The following is a 24845-nucleotide window of genomic DNA, read 5'->3' as shown; positions in this document are numbered from 1 at the left end:
GTTTCACAGCAGGGGCGAAAATCTGATATCAACTTTGGGGGGGACAATTACATGAAATTTTCTCAAGAGCAATTCCTGAGGGGGACACCAAAAGTAGTGCTGTAACACATAGCCTACATTGTAATATGGTAAATGTATATTGAGGAACCAAAGAAATAAGGTGTTTGCCATACTCCTAACTACCGGTACCCAAAACTACACAACTACATTTACGTCATTTAGCAGACACTCTTATCCAGAGCGACTTACAGTAGTGAATGCATACATTTCATACATTTTTTTTCGTTCTGTGCTGGCCCCCCGTGGGAACCGAACCCACAACCCTGGCGTTGCAAACACCATGCTCTACCAACTGAGCTACAGGGAAGGCTAACTACTCACAACAGCAATACCATTGCCTTTAACAAATCTTAGTTCAGTCACCAGTTTAAGTTGAGAATGGGGGTATCCATGGCATTTTCCAATTATGTTCCTATTTTACAAGTAAAAAAAATTGAGAACCTTTCATAATGTTGCCAAACAAAGACTCAACAAACTTACCTGAGACTCCCTGTCTCTGCCAGTCTGTCCCTGCATATCTGTCCCCAACTCTGCTGTCTGTGTGCCATCTGTTGCCTGCTCTGCCTAATGACATCATTGTGAAACATTTCCATTAGAATTTCATTTCTTTCTTATGAACATTTTATCAACTAGTCTTTGAGATATTAGGCTACTAGGGTTCTTACTTTGCGTTTTGGTGTACTGAAAAATACTCTGATGTCCGTCTTTTATTTTTCTGCCATTTTTCTACCTGGCTGGCTGGCTACACACACACACAGTGTGTAGGTTATTTACAGTAGGAGATGGGCTTCTATCATCTTATCTTTTATCATTCTATTTGGGCTTCGATCTAAAAGGTAGCTAGCAAATGTGAAACGGATTAAAATGACAAGAGTTGACAGCTGTATGAGTTCACCATTTACACAACATATGCTGCAACCTTTTGTAATTTTAATAGTTTGTTTCATATTGGCTGGCTTCCAACAATAGCTGAATTTGCAAAGCTAGCGAGCACCAATTCAGTTTCAGTGGTGTTTGCTATAATCTTTGCTACCTAATCATATTTTTCCCAGGATGGGGGGGTCGTGTCCCCCCCGTCCCCCCCGCGATTTCCGCCCTGGTTCACAGTGGTCTTGCCTGTGAGCAGATCAAATATATAGCTTTTTAATAGGTTTGGTTATTTAGTTGTTTCTGGATCTGAAGACTAATTTTCTTCCATTTGTAGTTTAAAGGGACAATGATCAACTGTTCTAATAGCAACAGTGATAGTGAGAATAATGTATGACACAGTGTCTGAAGTTTCTGATGCTCTTAGGTGATTCAAAAAAAGAGGTTTAAACCAAAGATGTATTAAATTAATAGAAAAATCAGCTTTGCAAGTAAGCAGTCTTTGGAAGAATCCTCCTCAATGTGTGAGCACATCCCTATAGGTTTACAACATGTTCAGGTTTCTGACTCTGTGATTGGCTCTTGCAGGTCTCCACTACGGGAAGGAGAGTGTCCGCAGCAGTGGAGGTCACGACCTTCATACCTTCATCTCCTCTGGGTTTGTCACTTTGGGACGCGGCCAGCCCAAAGGTACAGTACTTTCTATATCTTATCTATATAATCCTTAATCTTTTATATCCAACTCTATCTAACCTCTTACCCTTACAAATCTTATCTATATAAATCTATCCAACCTCTTATCCACCAATCACTATCCCTCCATACACAGATCACACCAAGAGGCTCTTTCTGCTGAATCAACAATGGTACTATGTTTCGGGTACTTTACTTCTGGTACTATACTTCTCTTCAGCTTTCCTCCCTCTTTCTATCTCTCTTCCCCCCTTTTTGTCTCTCTATCTCTCTATTTCTCTCTCGCTCTCTCTCTCTCTGTTGCTCTCTCTTTCTGTCTCTTTCTATCTCTCTCTCTCTTTCTGTCTCTCTCTGTCTCTATCTCTCTGTCGCTCTCTGTCGCTCTCTTTCTCTCTCTCTCTTTCTCTCTCTCACTCTCTCTTTGTGTCTGTCTGTTTCTCTCTCTCTCTCTCTCTCTCTCTCTCTCTCTCTTTCTGTAACCCACCAGACACTAATTTCTACCTTCCACCTCCACCCCGTGGGTGACGTCAGCATTTTCTTTCTATAACCCAAAGTGCTTTACCTTCTAACACTAATGTGTGTTAACTCGGCTTTGTTATACATTATTATCGGTGTTGGGGTATATTCAATATTTCCAGGCATATAGGAATTCGTTGCTATATGTGCTTCATAATTGAATGTGATGTTAGCGTCCAGCTGGCTTATAGCGTGGGGTGGAAATGATGAGCCTGCAAGCAACATACACCCACGAAGGCCACACACACACACACACACACACACACACACACACACACACACACACACACACACACACACACACACACACACACACACATGCAGACACACACACCCACACCTCCAGACGGTTGTCATTTGCTAGGCCCTGAGTTTCCCCGTGTGTTAATTAGTGATCAGTAGACTGGCCTGTTGTGATACATTCTCTTCTACCTACCTCATATATGTCACACTATGGATATGTCATGCAACTTGCTTAACCTGCTGCTGATCAATGCTGCTTAAATTGTGTGTGTGGTGGGGGGTGTGGGGGTGTGTGGTACACCAGTGTGTGTGTGTGTGTCCATCTCCTGCACTTTGTCTAGCTAAACTGTAGCTTCTACATATACAGTGCCATAGGGAAAAGTATCTTGCATCTGTTACATCGGAAGCTTGACTCCTTGAAATCAACACACAGCCAAGTGTTGTCCGTCCTCATTATTTATGTTTTTTTTGGGTGGTATCAGCAGTCTTTTTGGCTGGTAGCAGCAGTCTTTTTGGGTGGTAGCAGCAGTCTTTTTGGGCGGTAGCAGCAGTCTTTTTGGGTGGTATCAGCTGTCTTTTTGGGTGGTATCAGCAGTCTTTTTGGGTGGTAGCAGCAGTCTTTTTGGGTGGTAGCAGCAGTCTTTTGTAGCTGTCTTTTTGGGTGGTATCAGCAGTCTTTTTGGGTGGTAGCAGCTGTCTTTTTGGGCGGTAGCAGCAGTCTTTTTGGGCGGTAGCAGCAGTCTTTTTGGGCGGTAGCAGCAGTCTTTTTGGGTGGTAGCAGCAGTCTTTTTGGGTGGTATCAGCAGTCTTTTTGGGTGGTAGCAGCAGTCTTTTTGGGTGGTAGCAGCAGTCTTTTTGGGAGGTAGCAGCAGTCTTTTTGGACGGTAGCAGCAGTCTTTTTGGATGGTAGCAGCAGTCTTTTTGGGAGGTAGCAGCAGTTTTTTTGGACGGTAGCAGCAGTCTTTTTGGACTTTAGCAACAGTCTTTTTGGGTGATAGCAGCAGTCTTTTTGGACGGTATCAGCAGTCTTTTTGGGTGATAGCAGCAGTCTTTTTGGGAGGTAGCAGCAGTCTTTTTGGACGGTAGCAGCAGTCTTTTTGGACGGTAGCAGCAGTCTTTTTGGACGGTAGCAGCAGTCTTTTTGGACGGTAGCAGCAGTCTTTTTGGGTGATAGCAGCAGTCTTTTTGGACGGTAGCAGCACTGTACTGTACAGTAGAGCCAAAAGGAGAAGTTATATAAATAATTATACACTGGGAGATTCATACAATCTATTTTCACACTGTCAAAACTTCCTGATACCATGTTCATCATATTAATTACATCAGATGAGGAATCTGTCATTGATTTAATATTTGCGGCTCTGCAGATTTACACAGTAAAGATTTATCCCTGGGTTTGGCTGACGTCTGGTCTGTTGCCTGCCCATAAACCCTGTTCTCTGTTGGGCTGGAGGAACGGATGGAGGCTTGGAGTGGGACCAGGTCAGCATCAGGTGATGCTCCAATAAATCAATATCTCTCTTCCTCACCGAGAGGTGTCACGGTTTGGCTCGGCCAACTAACTGCAGAGGAATGGAGAGAGGGACAGAGAGAGAGGGACATTTCTATTTCACCCTATTCCGTTCCATCTGAGAAGATTCTCTGCTTTGCTTCTGTTGTTCTATTGAGAGAAAAATCCATTTTTGTTTACATAAAATTAGCAGTTTCCGTCTTTGCTCCTTTTTTGTGTCTCAGTGTGTTGTGGTCCCTGGAGGCAGGACTGTTCACAATTGTATTCATCCAATCTCTCTCTCTCTCTCTCTCTCTCTCTCTCTCTCTCTCTCTCTCTCTCTCTCTCTCTCTCTCTCTCCTCTTTGTAGTTCCCCCATGAAACATCAGTTATGAGAATCACTGCTAGATTATATATCTAGGATTCTTTTTTAGTTTTTAGTCTCTCGCTCCCAACATCACAGACAATTCTCTGTCTGCTTCCATCCCAAGCTGTATGTTTGTGAGGCAGTATGGTATATGGTTTAGTATCCCAGATTTCTGCTGTTACATTTGTGTTTTGTAACAATGGGTTGTCTGATATTTTTCGCTGCAGAACAAGCACATTTTCAGATTGGGATCTTAGCACGTAGAATATAAAATTAAATATCCTGGGCTAACTTGCAAAAATATGCACAAGCAAACTACGTTTGGTGACAGTAGATCTAGGCTGTACGTGTGTTTCTGTCTATTTTTGTCATCCCTCTCTTTTTCTGTCTTCTTTCACCCCTCTCCTCTTTCTCTCTCTTCCTCGGTCTTCTTTCACCCCTCTCCTCTTTCTCTCTTTTCCGTTGTCTTTTTTTACTCTGTCTCTCTCTGTTATTGTTCGATATCAATTAACGTCCCGCTAATGTATAGAAAACGAACGGGCGATATTGAGCTGAGCAGAGATCAGTGATTAGCTTTACCCAAGCCTGCCCTTTCAGGTCTCTGGACATTAGTCTCCAAAATGGAGGGAAAAAGTTGATTTTGTACTGGGCCGTTGCTAAAGGCTAGAACAGACCACTGAATCACGCTATTGAACCAAGGCCACAACAACATTTCCTGAGTTAGTCAGAACCAAACTGTGAATCGTGATCTAGTTCATGTTGAATAAGCCGGCGTCTGTTTGGCTAGTTAATTACAGTGCGTGTGAGTGTGTGTATGTGTGTGTATGTGTGAGTTTGTGTGTGTATATATGTGTGCGTGTTTAGTAGTTAATTACAGGCAGTGTGAGTGTTTGTATGTGTATGTGTGAGTGTGTGTGAGTATGTGTGTGTTTGTATGTGTGTGTGTGTGTTTAGTAGCTAATTACAGGCAGTGTGTGTGTGTGTGTGTGTGTGTGTGTGTGTGTGTGTGTGTGTGTGTGTGTGTGTGTGTGTGTGTGTGTGTGTGTGTGTGTGTGTGTGTGTGTGTGTGTGTGTAAGTGTGTGTGTGTATGTGTGTGTGTGTATGTGTGTGTGTGTGTGTAAGTGTGTGTTTAGAAGTTAATTACAGTCAGTGTATTGTTGTTGTTTCTCTGGGGAATATAGCAGAGGTCAAAGGGGCTTTGCTTAGCTTTAGACTAGCTGGAAGATTCACATCTGCCTGCTAGGGTTCACCACAACACTGGGTCCACCACAAAGGAGTTCACGTTACATTTTCACAAGTATGTGCTATATTTTTACAAGTATGTGGTATATTTTCACAAGTATCTATTCCATTTTCACAAGTATCTCCTACATTTTAACAGAATCTCCTACATTTTCACAAGTATCTAACACATTTTTGCAAGTATGTACTACATGTTCACAAGGAGCTACTACATTTTCACATGTAGGTGATACATTTTCACAAGATTCTATTACACTTTCACAAGTGTCTACTACATTTTCACAAGTATCTCCTACATTTTCACAAGTATATATTACATTTTCACAAGTATCTAACACAGTTTTGCAAGTATGTAATACATTTTCAAAAGTACCTACAACATTTTCACAAGTATGTGCTATATTTTTACAAGAATGTTCTATATTTTCACATGTATCTATTACATTTTCACAAGTATCTACTACATTTTCACAAGTATCTAACACATTTTTGCAAGTATCTACAACGTTTTCACAAGTATCTACCTACATTTTCACAAGTATCTAACTACATTTTTGCAAGTATCTACAACGTTTTCACACAAGTATCTAACACATTTTCAAAAGTAACTACTATATTTTCACAAGTATCGATTACATTTTCAAAAGTATGTTATACATTTTCAAAAATATCTACTATATTTTCACAAGTATCGAATACATTTTCACAAGTATCGATTACATTTTCACAAATATCTGCTATATTTTCACAAGTATGTGGTACATTTCCACAAGTTTTTCTATATTTTCACAAGTATCTCCAACATTTTCACAAGTATCTAACACATTTTTGCCACTATGTACTACATTTTCACGAGTACCTACTACATTTTCACAAGTAGGTTATACATTTTTGCAAGTATGTACTACATGTTCACAAGGAGCTACTACATTTTCACATGTAGGTGATACATTTTGAAACGATTTTATTACACTTTCACAAGTGTCTACTACATTTTCACTAGTGTCTACTACATTTTAACAAGTATCTCCTACATTTTCACAAGTATATATTACATTTTCACAAGTATCTAACACAGTTTTGCAAGTATGTAATACATTTTCAAAAGTACCTACAACATTTTCACAAGTATGTGCTATATTTTTACAAGAATGTTCTATATTTTCACATGTATATTACATTTTCACAAGTGTCTACTACATTTTCACAAGTATCTACTACATTTTCACAAGTATCTACTACATTTTCACAAGTATCTCCTACATTTTCACAAGTATCTAACACATTTTTGCAAGTATCTACAACGTTTTCACACAAGTATCTAACACATTTTCACAAGTAACTACTATATTTTCACAAGTATCTATTACATTTTCAAAAGTATGTTATACATTTTCAAAAATATCTACTATATTTTCACAAGTATCGAATACATTTTCACAAGTATCGATTACATTTTCACAAATATCTGCTATATTTTCACAAGTATGTGGTACATTTCCATAAGTTTTTCTATATTTTCACAAGTATCTCCAACATTTTCACAAGTATCTAACACATTTTTGCCACTATGTACTACATTTTCACGAGTACCTACTACATTTTCACAAGTAGGTTATACATTTTCAAAAGTATATACTACATTTTCACAAATATCTACTACATTTTCACAAGTATCTCCTACATTTTCACAAGTATCTAACACATTTTCGCAACTATCTACTACATTTTCACAAGTACCTACTACATTTTCACAAGTAGGTGATATATTTTCACAAGTATCTATTACACTTTCACAAGTGTCTACTACATTATCACAAGTATCTACAACATTTTCACAAGTAACTACTATATTTTCACAAGTATCTATTACATTTTCAAAAATATCTACAACATTTTCACAAGTATCGAATACTTTTTCACAAGTATCGAATACATTTTCACAAAAATCTGCTTTATTTCCACAAGTATGTGGTACATTTCCACAAGTATGTCCTACATTTTCATAAGTGCCTACTACATTTTCACAAGTATATGCTACATTTTCACAAGTATTTTCTACATTTTCAAAAGTATCTACTACATTTTCACAAGTATCTCCTACATTTTCACAAGTATCTCCTACATTTTCACAAGTATCTAACATATTTTCGCCACTATGTACTACATTCTCACAAGTACCTACTACATTTTCACAAGTAGGTTATACATTTTCACAAGTATGTGCTACATTTTCACAAGTATATTATACATTTTCACAATTCTGTTCTACATTTTTACAAGTATCTATTACACTTTCACGAGTGTCTTCTACATTTTCACAAGTATCTAACACATTTTCACAAGTAACTACTACATTTTCACAAGTATCTACAACATTTTCACAAGTATCGAATACATTTTCACAAGTATCTGCTACATTTAACAAGTATCTACTACATTTTCACAATTATCTACTACATTTTCACAAGTATATACTACGTGTTCACAAGTATGTGCTACATTTTCATAATTGTCTACATTTTCACAAGTATGTACTACATTTTCACAAGTATCAACTGCATTTTCACAGGTATCTACTACATTTTCACAAGTCCCTACTATATTTTCACAAATATGTTCTACATTTTCACAAGTATGTGGTACATTTTCACAAGTATGTAGTCACTTTAACTACTTTTTAATTCAATAGCAAAAATACAATATAGACATTTCAAAACTTTTTGAAGCGGTGAATAGAAAGAATAGATGGTAAATATAATGTCCATACAGCATTTGACTATAACTTGACATGTACAATACATTTTATGTTGAGAAACGTGTCCTCCAGTTTCATTATCGTTATACAGTACATACGTATAATAAATCCTCAGAAATAGGGGTGATGTAAAGCAGTTGGCTACTGTAAAAACATTGCACGGTGTGGTAAGCCTATCATTATCTGATGTATTGAGGACAACACTAAATATTCTCATGGTATTTCACGGAAAACGTAAATCTTGCATGACTGACTCAAGTGTGAAAGATGAATTAATTCACAATCAAAGGTTCTGAACACAAGATAGGGGGCATTACAAGTGTTATCAGTTTTGAGTTTTGAAAATACATCTGAAAATACTGAAAAATGTGCCACTTGCTTGGCAAATTAAAAGCCTTCCTCTTCTTATAGGTGTGTGAAGAAGACAGGACAGATGTAGTCTGAGGGCTGAATAGCCATCTGTTCAGTAGTCTAGGGAAGCTGTGCTGGCCCTGACTCCTCATGGGCTTCTCTCTCTTTCTCTCTCTGCCTTTCTCTATCTGGGTTTTATCTTTCTGAGAGACAGACAACGCTGTGCAAAATCTGGTTGAATTAATGTTGTTTCCACGTCTTTTCAACCCCAAAATATATGTGATGACATTGAATCAACGTGGAAAACTATTTGGATTTGCAAAAAGTAATCAATGTAAGGGAATTAAAATTTTCTTCACCTAACTTTTAACCTAAATCCAAAAATGTTTTTGTTGATTTCACGTTATATTCAATTTAGTTGACAACTCAACCAAATGTGGAGGTTGAACTGACGTCTGTGCCTAGTGGGACACTCCTTTCTCCAACGCCATCTGTCTGGATGACCAAGATGCCTCCTTTGAATTCCTTTGCTTTTGTTGTTTTGTCCTGCGCTGTCTCTGAAAGGGAACCCCATTCCCTACATAGTCAGAGCCTTTATTTATCAAATATATTTTTTTAAAGTATGTTTGTATACTGTGAATGGTAACACTCAGCCACGCTATTGCAGTAGACATTTTCGGTTGATGTAGCTACTATGATCCAGGATACATCTACAATTCAGTTTGAGCTGATCTTCAAGTCTCCAGAAATTCTAAGAAACTTTTAAAAAGATATCTCCTGAAAACAGAGCAAATCAGAGATGCTCTAGTCTTTCTGCTTCCTACAGTAGTGGTGATGCAATGCATTTGCAAGTCTCCCATAACAAACTGTATTCATGACTGTGACCTAAAGTAGAAAATAATACAAGTACAGGACTGTATGTATTGACTAGCCTTTTTTCTTATTCAGTGACTGTCCTGAACAAAATCAGTACAGTACATCACTGTCACATTCAGACGTGTCACACATATTTAGCCAAGCTAGGAGGTCCATAGGGAATACAAAGCTTAGCACTCAGTAGCCAGATTGAAATTGCCATGTCAGTTACGGGAAGAAATTAAAACTACATTCCACCTTGATTGATTGAAATTTTCAGTTACAGTCTAGAGAGCAGATGGATTGACAGCTAGCTATGCATGCAAATTTGACAAAGCATTCAAATTCAACTTGAAGACTTTGATTGGTAGAAGACAGTCATTTTCATTTCCACTTCCATATGCCAGTCAGTGAGGATGATTCAACATTCAGCCATGACCTGAACAGTCCCGGATAGAAGTCATTACTTTAGACAAAGACTACATCCCACATAGTTTATTTATTTATTACCTAATTACATTGTCAAGCCCAGCGTTAATTCCAGTTGGTGATCCCAGTTGGTGATGGACTCAAATTGGTTTTCATGGCAATGGATGACTGTTTTTTGTGGATATGATGCGGGTCTGGTATGATTGATATAATGATACCAGTCAGTACAGTGGGAGAAGAAAATCTGGATGTGGACAGTTTTAATTAATATTGTTGTGTTTACTGTGAATTTTCAACCAAAGAAGAAAAACAACGCCAAGTACACAAAGTGTTTGGAGAAAATTAATGCAATCCTGAAAAAGCACTTGCATATTCTGCAATTAGAAAAAACAATCGCACACCTCTTCAAGGAACCCCTAATGGTGGTCTATAAGCGTGGTCGCAATATTGAAGATAGCTTGTCAGCGCTCTCCCAATATGATGATGCTTATTATGCATTATGGTTGAACCAAAAAAGTACATGTATCAAAGAAATGAAATTAAATAGAAAACAATTAAGTATATATGTGAAATTGAATTAAACAATAATGTATGTTGATGCTAATATTATGTACAATATTGAATTATGTTTCCATATGATAACAATAGCCTAATATATTCAATGTGCTATAAACTATTGTTTTTTAACAGTTTCACTCAAGTCATTGTCACATCCTGACCAGTAATAGGGGTTATTTGTATTGTAGTTTGGTCAGGACGTGGCAGGGGGTATTTGTTTTATGTGGTTCGGGGTGGTGGTTTGTTTAGAAGGGTGTTTGATTTATTATTTCCGGGTTTTGGGTTATGTTCTATGTTTTTTGTATTTCTATGTTCTCTCTAGTTTAGTATTTCTATGTCTAGGTAATTGGGTGTTGGACTCTCAATTGGAGGCAGGTGTTTTTAGTTGCCTCTGATTGAGAGTCCTATATATAGGTATGTGTTTTGTGGGAGATTGTTTCTGTGTATAGCTTCAAGCCTTACAGGACTGTTATTCGTCGTTGTTTCTTTTTGTGTACGTGTTTATTTTTGGTTCACCTTCTTTGCCAACTAAATAAAAAAGAAGATGATTGCACATTTCCCCGCTGCGTCTTGGTCCGCTTTATCTGACGACAACCGTTACAGTCATTTTAATTAACTTAATCATTATGACACACCCGTCACTATTGTCATTGGTTGCACTAATTGCACTGTTTGTCTACATAACTTGGTTCAAGCATTCATGACATCACCCTGATGAAGGCACAGTGATGCTGAAACGTTGGTGATTTACCCCAAAAAATGACTGGGAGTTTATATATAGAGTGTGCAACTCTCTTTATTTTTATAGCTTACTGTGAATTCTCAACACATATAGTCTACAACTTACAGTATATGAGTACATTCACTATTCTCCTTTTATCCAGACTAGAAGTTGATTTTGCAGTATCATAAGTTAAAACAGAACATTAAGTGAGAAAAAAAATTAAAAATGCCTTTTCAGATCAACCAGAGGGCTAGAGGTGCGAGTGAAAGGAATACTGCCAAAGGACATTTTCTACCTTCATGGAGTTGTGTTGTGTCATAATGACAAATAGTTTTCTTCTAACTCTTTCTTCGTTTTTATTCAGAGAATGATGATGATTCCATCATTGCCCAAAAACTCCCACTGTCGTTAAAACACTCTTCTCCAAGATGCAGTTGAATCAGATTTGGAATGAATCAGATTTGAAATGACTCAGATTTGATAGAATAGCGACATACAGAACCATCAGAGTGCATGATTAAGAAACCGGACGCCTCAGACCAAAACATCCTCCCCCAAGAATCTTAAAAGCTTCGCTAGTGTCGTCAAGGAGACAAAGACATACTGTAAACAACAAACAGGGAGAGCCTCCTACGATGTCAAGACACACAAACCACAGAGATCCCATCTTTGTTCATTTATATGACACACTCTCTAAATGTCAACCCAATCAGTCACCTTCCTCCACCTCCTCTGCCTCCATACACAGTATAGAGCCTCCAAAGATGCTGGGTGGTGTTGTCACTGACCTGTCAGATGAGCGCTGTGGAAAATACCCAGTGAGTGGCATGTTGATATGATCCTTCAGTGATCAATGGGGCCAGAGCACTCATTAGCAGCTAGGGCTAAGGGCAAGATTCCTCTAATGCACTTTTAAATTTTACCAGGCAAGTCAGTTAAGAACAATTTTTTATTAACACTGAAAGCCTTCACCGGCCAAACTCAGACGACGCTGGGCTAATTGTGCACCACCCTATGGGACCCACAATCACAGCTGATTGTGATTCAGCCTGGATTCGATCCAGGGTGTCTGTAGTGACGCCTTTAGCACTGAGAAACAGTGCCTTAGACGACTGTGCCACTCAGGAGCCCACTTAGAGAGAAGAGACCGGTAGACATCTCCCTCTTTGTCACTCTCAGGTGGTGCATTCTCAGCTGAATACAGAGAGGGAGGAGATATTATGTTGGGATTGAGGGAGAAGTGTGTGATAGTGAAAAATTGGGGAATGTGTTAGTTGCATAGCTGTAGAGCTAGCTAACTGGCACCTGTGTTTTCTCTCTATCGCAGGTAAACATACAGTACCAGTCAAAGGTTTGGACACACCTACTCATTCAAGGGTTTTTCTTTATTTGTACTATTTTCTACATTGTATAATAATAGTGAAGACATCAGAACTATGAAATAACACATGGAATCATGTAGTAACCAAAAAATTGTTAATCAAATCAAAATCTTTTTTATATTTCAGATTCCTCAAAGTAGCCACCCTTTGCCTTGATGACAGCTTTGCACACTCTTGGCATTCTCTCAAACAGCTTCATGAGGTAGTCACATGGAATGCATTTAAATTAACAGGTGTGTCTTGTTAAAAATTAATTTGTGGAATTTCTTTCCTTCTTAATGCATTTGAACCAATCAGTAGTGGAGGGGATCATATACAGACCAAGTCAATATTATGGTAAGAACAGCTCAAATGAGCAAAGAGAAACGACAGTCCAGCATTACTTTAAGACATGAAGGTCAGTCAATACGAACAATTTCAAGAACTTTGAAAGTTTCTCAAAGTGCAGTCGCAAAAACCATCAAGCGCTATGATGAAACTGGTTCTCATGAGGACCGCCACAGGTATGGAGTTACCTCTGCTGCAGAGGATAAGTTCATTAGAGTTACCAACCTCAGAAATTGCAGCCCAAATAAATGCTTCACAGAGTTCAAGTAACAGACACATCTCAACATCAACTGTTCAGTGGAGACTGCTTGAATCATCTTCACGGTCAAATTGCTGCATAGAAACCACTACTAAAGGACACCAATAATAAGAGGAGACTTGCTTCGGCCAAGAAACACGAGCAAATGGACATTAGACCGGTGGAAATCTGTCCTTTGGTCTGATGCGTCCAAATTTGAGATTTTTGGTTCCAACTGCTGTGTCTTTGTGAGATGCAGAGTAAGTGAACAGAAGATCTCCGCATGTGTGGTTCCCACCGTGAAGCATGGAGAAGGAAGCGTGATGTTGTTGGTGACATGTTTGCTGGTGACACTGTCAGTGATTTATAAAAAATTCAAGGCACACTTAACCACATGGCTACCAGAGCATTCTGCAGTGATACGCCTTCCCATATGGTTTGCGCTTACTGGGACTATTATTTGTTTTTCAACAGGACAATGACCCAACACACCTCCAGGCTGTTTAAGGGCTATTTGACCAAGAAGGAGAGAGATGGAGTGCTGCATCAGATGACCTGGCCTCCACAATCACCGACCTCAACCCAATTGAGATGCTTTGGGATGAGTTGGACTGCAGAGTGAAGGAAAAGCAGCCAACAAGTGCTCAGCATATGTGGGAACTCCTTCAAGACTTTTGGAAAAGCATTCCAGGTGAAGCTGGTTGAAAGAATGACAAGAGTGTACAAAGCTATCATCAAGGCAAAGGGTGGCTACTTTGAAGAACCTCAAATATAAAATATATTTTGATTTGTTTAACACTTCTTTGGTTACTACATGATTCCATATGTGCAATTTCATAGTTTTGATGTCTTCCCTACTATTATACAGTGTAGAAAATAGTACAACTAAAGAAAAACCCTTGAATGAGTAGGTATGTCCAAACTTTTGACTGGTACTGTATGTCAGGTTTTTCCCTCAGATCTCAGAGCTGGAGAGAGGCTGGTCCTGCTTTATCATCCACCACAGGTCAGGAGAGTATGTTATACTCTGCAGGAGACAAGATGAGAGGAGCACTGTTTCAAAGCTCTTCATAACAGACTCAATTATTGTCAGTTACACAAAAAAATACAAAGTACTAATATCAGTACTTCATAGTGTTTATTTACTCAAATATGTTCAGGTCATTAAAAACAACTTGCTTACATGTCTCAGCTACGTATCTCAGTTTCTACAATGGGATACCTCTCTAGAGTACCCTCCCTACTGTACCCTCCTTACAGTACCCTCCCTACAGTACCCTCTCTACAGTACCCTCCCTACAATACCCTCCCTACAGTAGCATCTCTACAGTACCCTCTCCACAGTACCCTCCCTACAGTACCCTCTCTATAGTACCCTCTCTACAGTACCCTCTCTACAGTACCCGCCCTACAGTACCCTCCCTACAATACCCTCCCTACAGTAGCATCTCTACAGTACCCGCCCTACAGTACCCTCCCTACAGTACCCTCTCTACAGTACCCTCCCTACAGTACCCTCCCTACAATACCCTCCCTACAGTACCCTCCCTACAGTACCTTCTCTAGAGTACCTTCTCTACAGTACCCTCTCTACAGTACCCTCCCTACAATACCCTCCCTACAGTAGCATCTCTACAGTACCCTCCCTACAGTACCCTCCCTACAGTACCCTCCCTACAGTACCCGCTCTACAGTACCCTCTCTACAGTACCCTCCCTACAGTACCCTCCCTACAGTAGCATCTCTACAGTACCCTCCCTACAGTACCCTCCCTACAGTACCCTCTCTACAGTACCTTCCCTACTGTACCCTCCCTACAGTACCCTCCCTACAGTACCCTCTCTACAGTACCCTCTCTACAGTACCCTCTCTACAGTGGTGTGAGATGTGGAGAGTGGGGACAGAGAGGGGAAGTGGCAGTTAGTTGACAGGCCTCTTATCATTGTCCAAATGACAGTTTGTTGACAGGCTTCTTATCATTGTCCTTTTGCTGTGGTCCGTTTGAAACAAGTAGAGCTATTTGTCACACAGCACGGTGGGGAAATACATTCCTTTTTGTCTTCACCAGGGAATTTAGAGAGAGAGAGAGGGAGAGAGAGAGGGAGCGACAGACACAGCTGGAGAAAACGACAGAGAGAAAAAAGAGACAGCTGGAGGACAGGACAGTGAGAAAAATAGAGTGAAAGAGCGAGAGGGAGGACAGGACGGAAGGGAAGAGTGGGCAATGAGGAGGCTGTGATGTTACCTCTGTTAGGGAGGCTACCTCTCTCTAATGTGATGTTATCTCTGTTAGGGAGGCTACCTCACTCTAATGTGATGTTATCTCTGTTAGGGAGGCTCCCACTTTGCTTCAATGTTTTGTTATCTCTGTTAGGGAGACTACCTCTCTCTAATGTGATGTTATCTCTGTTAGGGAGGCTACCACTCTCTAATGTGATGTTATCGCTGTTAGGGAGGCTACCACTCTCTAATGTGATGTTATCTCTGTTAGGGAGGCTACCTCTCTCTAATGTGATGTTATCTCTGTTAGGGAGGCTACCTCTCTCTAATGTGATGTTATCTCTGTTAGGGAGGCTACCTCTCTCTAATGTGATGTTATTGCTGTTAGGGAGGCTACCTCTCTCTAATGTGATGTTATCTCAGCTAGGGAGGCTACCTCTCTCTAATGTGATGTTCTCTATTAGGGAGACTATCTCTCTCTAATGTGATGTTATCTCTGTTAGGGAGGCTACCACTCTCTAATGTGATGTTATCGCTGTTAGGGAGCCTACCACTCTCTACTGTGATGTTATCTCTGTTAGGGAGACTAGCGCTCTCTTGTGATGTTATCTCTGCTAGGGAAACTACCTCTCTCTAATGTGATGTTATCTCTGTTAGGGAGGCTACCATTCTCTAATGTGATGTTATCTCTGTTAAGAAGGCTACCTCTCTCTTGTGATGTTATCTCTGTTAGGGAGGCTACCACTCCTTAACACTCTAGTGTGCAACATCAATCAGGATGATCTCCTCTTCTCTTCTCTCCGTCGCGCTGCGTGACAACTTTTATCGTCGCTCATTATAGTAAGTGCAGATATTTTATGCATCGGTTGAAATGCAAGGAGTTTTTCATGCTAATATCCCTCCTTTATATTTGTTTTTCATCATCTTTGAGTCATCCGGGCACCATACACAAATGCGCTGACGAAGAAGCAATACAAAGCTGATCTATGTGGTTGTCAGTGCTGAGACATCAGATCTCTTGGCTGCTACTGCCGCTTAAGGCTGTTTAGCAACCTCAAAAATTTGGCATATCCACTTATGTTGGAAACAGAAATCCATCTCATACTGAAACAACGTCCTATGGTTGTGTGACAAGCCTTCCCATGAGAGACTGCAGGACTGGCATGGTGCAACTCATCTCTCTCGTCAGTGGTTTCCAAATAGAACATAGTCTGTTTCTCTCTCTCTGTCTCTCTGTTAATTGTTACATTGTTAATTCTTTCCAATGTGTCAACTAATTATGTTTTTGTTTTCTCATGATTTGGTTGGATCTAATTATGTTGCTGTCCTGGGGCTTTGTGGGGTCTGTTTGAGAACAGAGCCCCAGGACCAGCTTGCTTAAGAGACTCTTCTCCAGGTTAATCTCTCTGTAGGTGATGGCTTTGTTTTGAAAAGTTTGGGAATCGCTTCCTTTTAGGTGGTTGTAGAATTTAACGGCTCTTTTCTGGATTTTGCTAATTAGCGGGTGTTGGCCTAATTCTGCTCTGCGTGCATTATTTGGTGTTTTATGTTGACACAGAGAATATTTTTGCAGAATTCTATATGCAGAGTCTCAATTTGGTGTTTGTCCATTTTGTGAATTCTTGGTTGGTGAGTGGACCCCAGACCCCACAACAACAAAGGGCTCTATAACTGATTCAAGTTTTTTTTGCCAGATCCTAATTGGTATGTCAACTTTTATGTTCCCTTTGATGGCATAGAAGGCTCTTCTTGCTTTGTCTCACAGCTTTGTATTGTTACCTGTGGCAGTAATGTTAATTTTACCTTTATTTAACCTCTCTGGGCTATGTGGGACGTTCCTGTTTGGAATCTTCTCAGGTTTTGGCCTGCCATATGAGTTCTGTTATACTCACAGACACCATTCAAACAGTTTTAGGAACTTTAGCGGGAGCTGAAGGTTCGAGTTGCCAATCGTCAGCCTCGAAACCTTATTTTATAAAATTTTTGACATGCGTTTTTCTGGATATTTTTGTTGTTATTCTGTCTCTCACTGTTCAAATAAACCTACCAGTAAAATTATAGACTGATCCATTCTTTGTCAGTGGGCAAACGTACAAAATCAGCAGGGGATCAAATACTTTTCCCCCCCACTGTAGGTGCGGCTGTAGGCCCTCCTTGGTTGGTGACAGAAGCACCAGATCATCAGCAAACAGTAAACATTTGACTTCAGATTCTAGTACAGTGAGGCTGGGTGCTGCAGACTGTTCTAGTGCCCTCGCCAATAGTTTATATATATGTTGAAGAGGGTGGAGCTTAAGCTGCATCCCTGTCTAATCCCACGGCCCTGTGGAAAGAAATGTGTGTTTTTTGCAAATTTTAACCGCGCACACTTGTTGTTTGTGTGCATGGATTTTATAATGTGGTATTTTTTTCTGCCAACACCACTTTCTATCAATTTGTATAGCAGAGTCAAAAGCTTTTTTGAAATCAACAAAGCATGAGAAGACTTTGCCTTTGTTTACTGTCTGTTTGTTGGTTAATTAGGGCGTGCAGGGTGAGTATGTGGTCTGTCGTAAAGCAATTTGTTACTCACCACCTGGATTCGGTCTTATGTAGCAACATTTTCTGTATTTTTCATTGGATTAAAGTAGAGACTCAGAGCAACAAAATGGTATATCATACACTGCATTTGAGGAAACAATGGGAAAGTAATTATGCTTTGAAAGTTGATCAACTTGTTAACTTCTTTGGGATAGGGGGCGGTATTTTGACATCCGGATGAAAGCGTGCCCAAAGTAAACTGCCTGCTACTCAGGCCCAGAAGCTAGGATATGCATATAATTGGTAGATTTGGATAGAAAACACTCTAACGTTTCTAAAATTGTTTAAATAATGTTTGTGAGTATAACAGAACTGAAATGGCAGGCGAAACTCTGAGGACAAACCATCCCCCACCAAAACAATTCATCCTACCACTGATTTCAATGGCTGGCACTTTTATAATAGTGCGAAATCGTGCCTGATTGCAGTTCCTAGGGCTTCCACTAGATGTCAACAGTCTTTAGAAAGAGTTTTAGGCTGGTTTTTGGAAAAATGAGCCAGAAATTGAAGTTTTTCTAGGTGGCTCCCATTTTGTCTGTAGTGTTTCCAAGCGCGTTATTTGGTATTTTTCTCCGGTATAGACAATAACGATTCTCCATCTTAAATTGTATAGTTTATTTGCGTATTAGGGTACCTATTGTTTGATTATAAACATTGATTGACTTGTTTGGATAAGTTTCTTGGTAACGTTTGGGATTCATTTTGTATGCATTTTGAAGGAGGGAAACCGAGTGGATTATTGACTGAAGTGCGCAAGCTAAACTGAGTTTTTATGGATATAAAGAAGGACATTATCGAACAAAACGACCATTTGTAATGTAACTGGGACCTTTTGGAGTGCCAACAGAAGAAGATCTTCAAAAGGTAAGGCATATATTATATCGCTATTTCTGACTCATGTCGCAACTGCCTGGTTGAAAATGATTTGTTATGCATTTGTGTGCTGGGCGCTGTCCTCAGATAATCGCATGGTTTGATTTCGCCGTAAAGCCTTTTTGAAATCTGACACAGCGGCTGGATTAACAACAAGTTAAGCTTTATTTTGATGTATTGCGCTTGTGATTTCATGAAAGTTTAATATTTATAGTAATTTAATTTGAATTTGGCGCAATGCAATTTCACCGGAAATTGTCGAAATGGGACGGTAGCGTCCCACTAATCCGCAAGAAGCTAACTCACTTTTGAGAAAACCATGTTTCGGTACTTCTATTGGATAGCCCTTCTTTGTATACAGCCATTCAGCATTGTTCACACCCTCTTAAGCCTTAGCCCCATCTCTTTAAGGGTTGCTGCGTGCATTCTGTACTAACTGTCATGGCTGTTTGAATGATCGGACCAACGCGCAGCATGGTTGTGGTTCCACATATTTATTAAACGTGAAACTGAATGCAATACACTTAAATACTTGAAAATACAAAAACAACAAACCGTGACGCAGAGAGGAAAACACTACTCAAAAGATAATCACCCACAAACAGGAAGAGAAAAACCCCTACTTAAATATGATCTCTAATCAGAGGCAACGAGGATCAGCTGCCTCCAATTAGAGATCAACCCAAACAATCCCAACATAGAAATAGAAAAACTAGAACTTAAACATAGAAATAGAAAACATAGAACAAACACCCCTGACCTACTCTACCATAGAAAATAACAACTTACTATGGTCAGGACGTGACACTAACTTGCCAGCTACTTCCAAACATCTAGAGTTAGAGAACAGCTCACTGAACATTACTCGCCCTAGCAGAGCCGGTTAGCCTGTTATGTTATCCAGAGTGTTGGGGACTGCAACTGTGCTGTCAGATTGTCCGTTCGTAAATTCAGAGCTTTTCGAGTTCAGAACGCACACTGGATGCTCTGGCCAATAAGTAGGGTTGTTCCGAAAGCTCTGACCTCACAACGACAGTCAAGCACCCAAGCTAACTGGCTAACATTGTCTAGCTACTTCCAGACACATAATGAGAGAACACCCCACTCTGACCATTTTACTCCCCCTAGCAGAGCTGGTTAGGCAGTTTTCATGTTATCCAGTGCGTTGGTGACTGTAACAGTGCTGCTGGCAACAACTGAATTACGATTTGTTGCTGACTTTATTGACACCGGACATATTCAACCGGTGTTGAGCGTTCAAAAATGTATCAGTTATTCTGCGCTCTGGCACACTAAGACGAGAGTCTTTGTTGAGAAATGTAGCTAGATAGCTAGCTAGGTAAACAATGAATCCCAATGCATGACGTAACATTAGTTAGCGACCCAGCCAGTTAACGTTAGCTAGGTAACAATACACTTGAAATGAAACCACTTTCTGTCAAAATTAGAAACGTGTAATATCTGAAAATGTAGCTAGCTAGATTATTTTTCCAGTATACATCATAGTTGGACGTGTCTCCTGTCTGATGCCATGCATGGTTGCCCTTAGTTCGACGATGCAATCCAGACTGGTTTTTTCTCCATCTCCTTAGCTATCATACTCGAATTCCACAGTCGCATGCTATATGGCAGACCAATCCAAACCCATCTCGGCATGTCTAGCCCACTCATTATCTCAGCTAGCGGGAAGCTAACCCACTTTTTCTGTGGCTAAACCTACTAAGCTTGTAATTTAACCATTTGATTCGTATTTACAGGTGGCATACAAGTTTGATATTAAGGCACATAAAAATTCACATGTTCGAGAAGGCAGTTCTGCAACAACAACAAAAATATTTACGTTCAAACAGCTGTCCAGTGAAGTCGTGACTTGCTACATACGCCTAGTTTCCTGAAATTGGGTCATATTTGGTAAAAAGCCAATTTGACATTTGCTCAATACATTGTTTTCACTGATGAAATGAAGTAGTCTGATGTTAATGATAATGTAGAGGATTTTCCCAAGGTTGCTGTTGACACATATCCCACGGTAGTTATTGAGCTCAAATTTGTCACCACTTTTGTGGATTAGGGTGATCAGTCCTTGGTTCCAAATATTGGGGAAGATGCCAGAGCTAAGGATGATGTTAAAGAGTTTAAGTATAGCCAATTGGAATTTGTGGTCTGTATATTTTATCATTTCATTGAGGATACCATCAACCCCACAGACCATTTTGGGTTGGAGGGTTTGTATATTGTTCTGTAGTTCATTTAATGTAATTGGAGTATCCAGTGGGTTCTGGTAGTCTTTAATAGTTGATTCTAAGATTTGTATTTGATCATGTATATTTTCTTTGCTGTTTGTACTTTGTTATAGGGTCAAAAAGATTGGAGAAGTGATTTACCCATACATCTCCATTTTGGATAGATAACTCTTCATGTTGTTGTTTGTTTAGTGTTGTCCAATTTTCCCAGGAGTGGTTACAGTCTATGGATTCTTCAATTACATTGAGCTAATTTCTGAAGTGCTTCTTTTTCCGAAGGTTATTTCTGTATTGTTTTAGTGATTCACCATAGTAGGCTCAGGTTTTCTGGGTCTTTCTGTTATAGGTTTCTCAATTTCTTTCTTAGGTTGTGGCATTCTTCATCAAACCATTTGTCATTGTTGTTCATTTTCTTTGGTTTTCTGTTTGAATTTTTTGGATGTGATTGGGAAGCTGAGGGGTCAAATATACTGTTCAGGTTTTCTACTGCCAAGTTTACACCTTCACTATTACAGTGGAACGTTTTGTCCAGGAAGTTGTCTAAAAGGGATTGAATTTGTTGTTGCCTAATTGTTTTTTGGTAGGTTTCCACACTACTTTCCTTCCATCTATAGTATTTCTTAAGTTTATTCACTTAATTTGGCTTTGATGCTTTGTGATTGAGTATTGTTCTGTTCAAGTAGACTGTGATTTTGCTGTGATCTGATGGGGTGTCGGTGGGCTGACTGTGAACACTCTGAGAGACTGGGTTGAGGTCAGTGATAAAGTAGTTTACAGTACTACTGCCAAGAGATGAGCTATAGGAGTACCTACCATTGGAGTCCTATCGAAGCCTACCATTGACTATGTACATACCCAGCGGGTGACAGAGCTGCAGGAGTTGTGACCCATTTCTGTTGGTTATCCTCTCTAGGGTAGGTGGGACGCTAGCGTCCCACCTGGCCAACATCCGGTGAAATTGCAGAGCACGAAATTCAAAAATACTAAATTCTAATATTTAACATTCTTGAAAATATATGTGTAATACATCAAAATAAAGCTTAACTTCTTGTTAATCCAGCCGCCGTGTCAGATTTCAAAAAGGATTTACGGCGAAAGCAAACCATGCGATTATCTGAGGACAGCGCCCCGCATACAAACACATGAAAATCATATTTCAACCAGGCAGGTGCGCCACAAAATTCAGAAATAGCAATATAATTAATGCCTTACATTTGAAGATCCTCTTCTGTTGGCACTCCAAAATGTCCCAGAAACATCACAAATGGTCCTTTTGATCGATAATGTCCTTCTATATGTCCCAAAAATGTACATTTATTTTGCGCGTTTGATTCAGAAATACACCGGTTTCAACTCGCCCAACACGCCTACAAAGTATCTAATAAGTTAGCTGTAAACTTGGACCAAACCTTTCAAACAACGTTCCTAATCCAACCTCAGGTACCCTAAGGCAGATAACTTTCTCGATAAAATTTAAGACAGAATAAACTGTTTCCAATTCCGGATAAAAACAACGTGAAGCATGTTCCAGTTCACACGCACCAAACAGTAGAGTCCACCTGGAGTGACACTTACAAAGAACAGCCATACTTCTTCATTTCTTAAAAGAAAAACTTCGAACAATTTCTAAAGACTGTGACATCTAGCGGAAGCCATAGGAACTGCCTTCCCTGTAGCCTTCCCTGTAGCTCAGTTGGTAGAGCATGGTGTTTGCAACACCAGGGTTGTGGGTTCGTTTCCCACAGGGGGCCAGCACAGAAAAAAAAAATGTATGAAATGTATGCATTCACTACTGTAAGTCGCTCTGGATAAGAGCGTCTGCTAAATGACTAAAATGTAAAAAAAAAAAAATGTAACTGCAACCAGGTTCCTAATAATAATGGAGTCCCATAGAAACCAATTGGAAAATCCTATGACCTCAATTGTTTTTTCCCTGGATGGTTTGTCCTCGGGGTTGTTATATTGTTATATTCAGACATTATTGTAACAGTTTTAGAATCTTTAGAGTGTTTTCTATCCAAATCTACCAATAATATGCATATCCTAGCTTCTGGGCCTGAAGAACAGGCAGTTTGCTTTGAGCGAGCTTTTCATCCGGATGTCAAAATACTGCCCCCTACCCCAGAGTGGTTATGTTGTCATAGTTGTGCCTAGGGGGGCATATGGGGGAGGGAATGCTGTCACCTCTAGGTAGATGTTTGTCCCCCTGTGTGCTGAGGATGTCAGGTTCTTGTCCAGTTCTGGCATTTAGGTTGCCATGACTAGTACATGTCCCTGGACCTGGAAATGATTGATTTCCCCCTCCAGAATGGAGAAGCTGTCTTCATTAAAGTATGGGGATTCTACTGGGGGGATATAGGTAGCACACAGGAAGACATTTCTCTGTTGAGATAATTTCCTTTTGAATTTCTAGCCAAATTTAAAATGTTCCTGATTTTATTAATTTAATAGAGTGAGCTAGGTCTGCTCTCTACCAAATTAGCATACTCCCTGGGTCCCTTCCCTGTTTCACACCTGGTAGTTTGGTGGATGGGACTACCACTCTCTCTCTCTCTCTCTCCCCCCCTCTGAGGAATTTATTGGGCTTACTTAGTCTCATCCTTTTGATAGAGACTGACAGTTTTTGGAAATAGAGCCAGGCTCTACCTTTTTCTCTCTCTCTATCCCCCAGGGAAGGGGATCTCTGATGGGGAACATTTCAAGACTTTAGACTCGCATGTTCTTGGCTCCTGATAAGACTTCTCCAAATGCCACAACCAGTCTGTGAAATAAAATAAATGAACTTGTGAACTATGCACAAATTTGTATCCCTGAAGAGGCCTCCTCTAGCTAGCTGAGAGCTAGCTCCCATGTGAATGCATTAGAAGATGAAAGGAGTCTGACAGGCAGCATGGCATTGGAGGCTGGCAGGCAGCATGGCATCGCAGGCTACTGAATTGTGTTCTGGGTCGGAGCCCACTCTTTGAATTTCAAAGCTTCTTCACACCAAGGGCTCAAAGCATGAACGGAGGGAATAGAATCCCATGTTTAGTCTTAATAGATTTTTTATGACTGAACTTGAGCGGTGAACAGGCTTTCTCATTAGAGGCGTTTGGCAGGGATCTGACGACTTGTAATCTCCAGGAAAAAGGTCAACATCTGCTCTTTGATTCAGTCCGAGGGTTTTTCCACAATCCTCACCACCAACCTTCCACTTTAGGTTGAAAATATAGCCTATTAGTATTTCCTTAAGCATTGACATTGAGTTGGGTTGCACTTTTCAACCAAGTGAATCCAACCCCAGTAAACCTAGGTTGGAAGGCTTCAGTGTTCAAGAGCACAATAACACCTGGGGTACAAAGATATTGAATGAAAACACAGCACTTCACTGCACTATAGATAGCTAGCTGTTTATCATACTGTAGAATAAGACATTGAATACAGAGCAGCCAACGACCTTCAGCAAAGGTCTGGCTACTAATATAACTCTAATTAACAATATTTATACTTATAATTTTAAAAGGTATTATGAGGACGTTTCATTTAAATATGCAGTAGCAGGCTGATCTTGCCGGTACTGAGCTGACCTCGTAGCTACAGCAGTATACTGCTTGCCTTTGCCCCCTGCATGGCAAACTACACTTCTCATCTCTAATCTATCATTCAGAGAGATGAACCAGAAAGACAAAGACTGGGAAAGGCAGATAACTTTCTCCCTTTTCTGAGCGATTAGTGCTTTTTGAGGTCGTTTCGGTTTGAGGTTTGATTATAAAAAAATAATCACGGTTTTTGATTTTGATTATTTTTTTAAACGTTAAATGCACATTGTATTATGTGGGTTGAATGATGG

At 39.9% G+C, this 24845-nt stretch overlaps 1 protein-coding gene across 5 annotated transcripts in view; it reads left to right on the top strand.

Annotated features, from left to right (window-relative positions):
* The window catches only part of LOC106578860 (protein shisa-6), a 133716-nt gene that overhangs the window by 58619 nt on the left and 50252 nt on the right, over window positions 1–24845 (top strand). For all 5 annotated transcript variants that reach the window (XM_014158094.2, XM_014158093.2, XM_014158090.2 and 2 more), the window contains exon 4: window positions 1516–1617. In XM_014158094.2, the coding sequence (XP_014013569.1) occupies window positions 1516–1617 (102 nt within the window). The remainder of the gene's footprint in view (window positions 1–1515; window positions 1618–24845) is intronic.

This window comes from Salmo salar, chromosome ssa19, assembly GCF_905237065.1.
Source record: "Salmo salar chromosome ssa19, Ssal_v3.1, whole genome shotgun sequence".
NCBI classification, from domain to species: Eukaryota; Metazoa; Chordata; class Actinopteri; order Salmoniformes; family Salmonidae; genus Salmo; species Salmo salar.
Note: the sequence above shows the minus strand (reverse complement) of the source record. Positions and strands in the feature narration are given on the sequence as shown.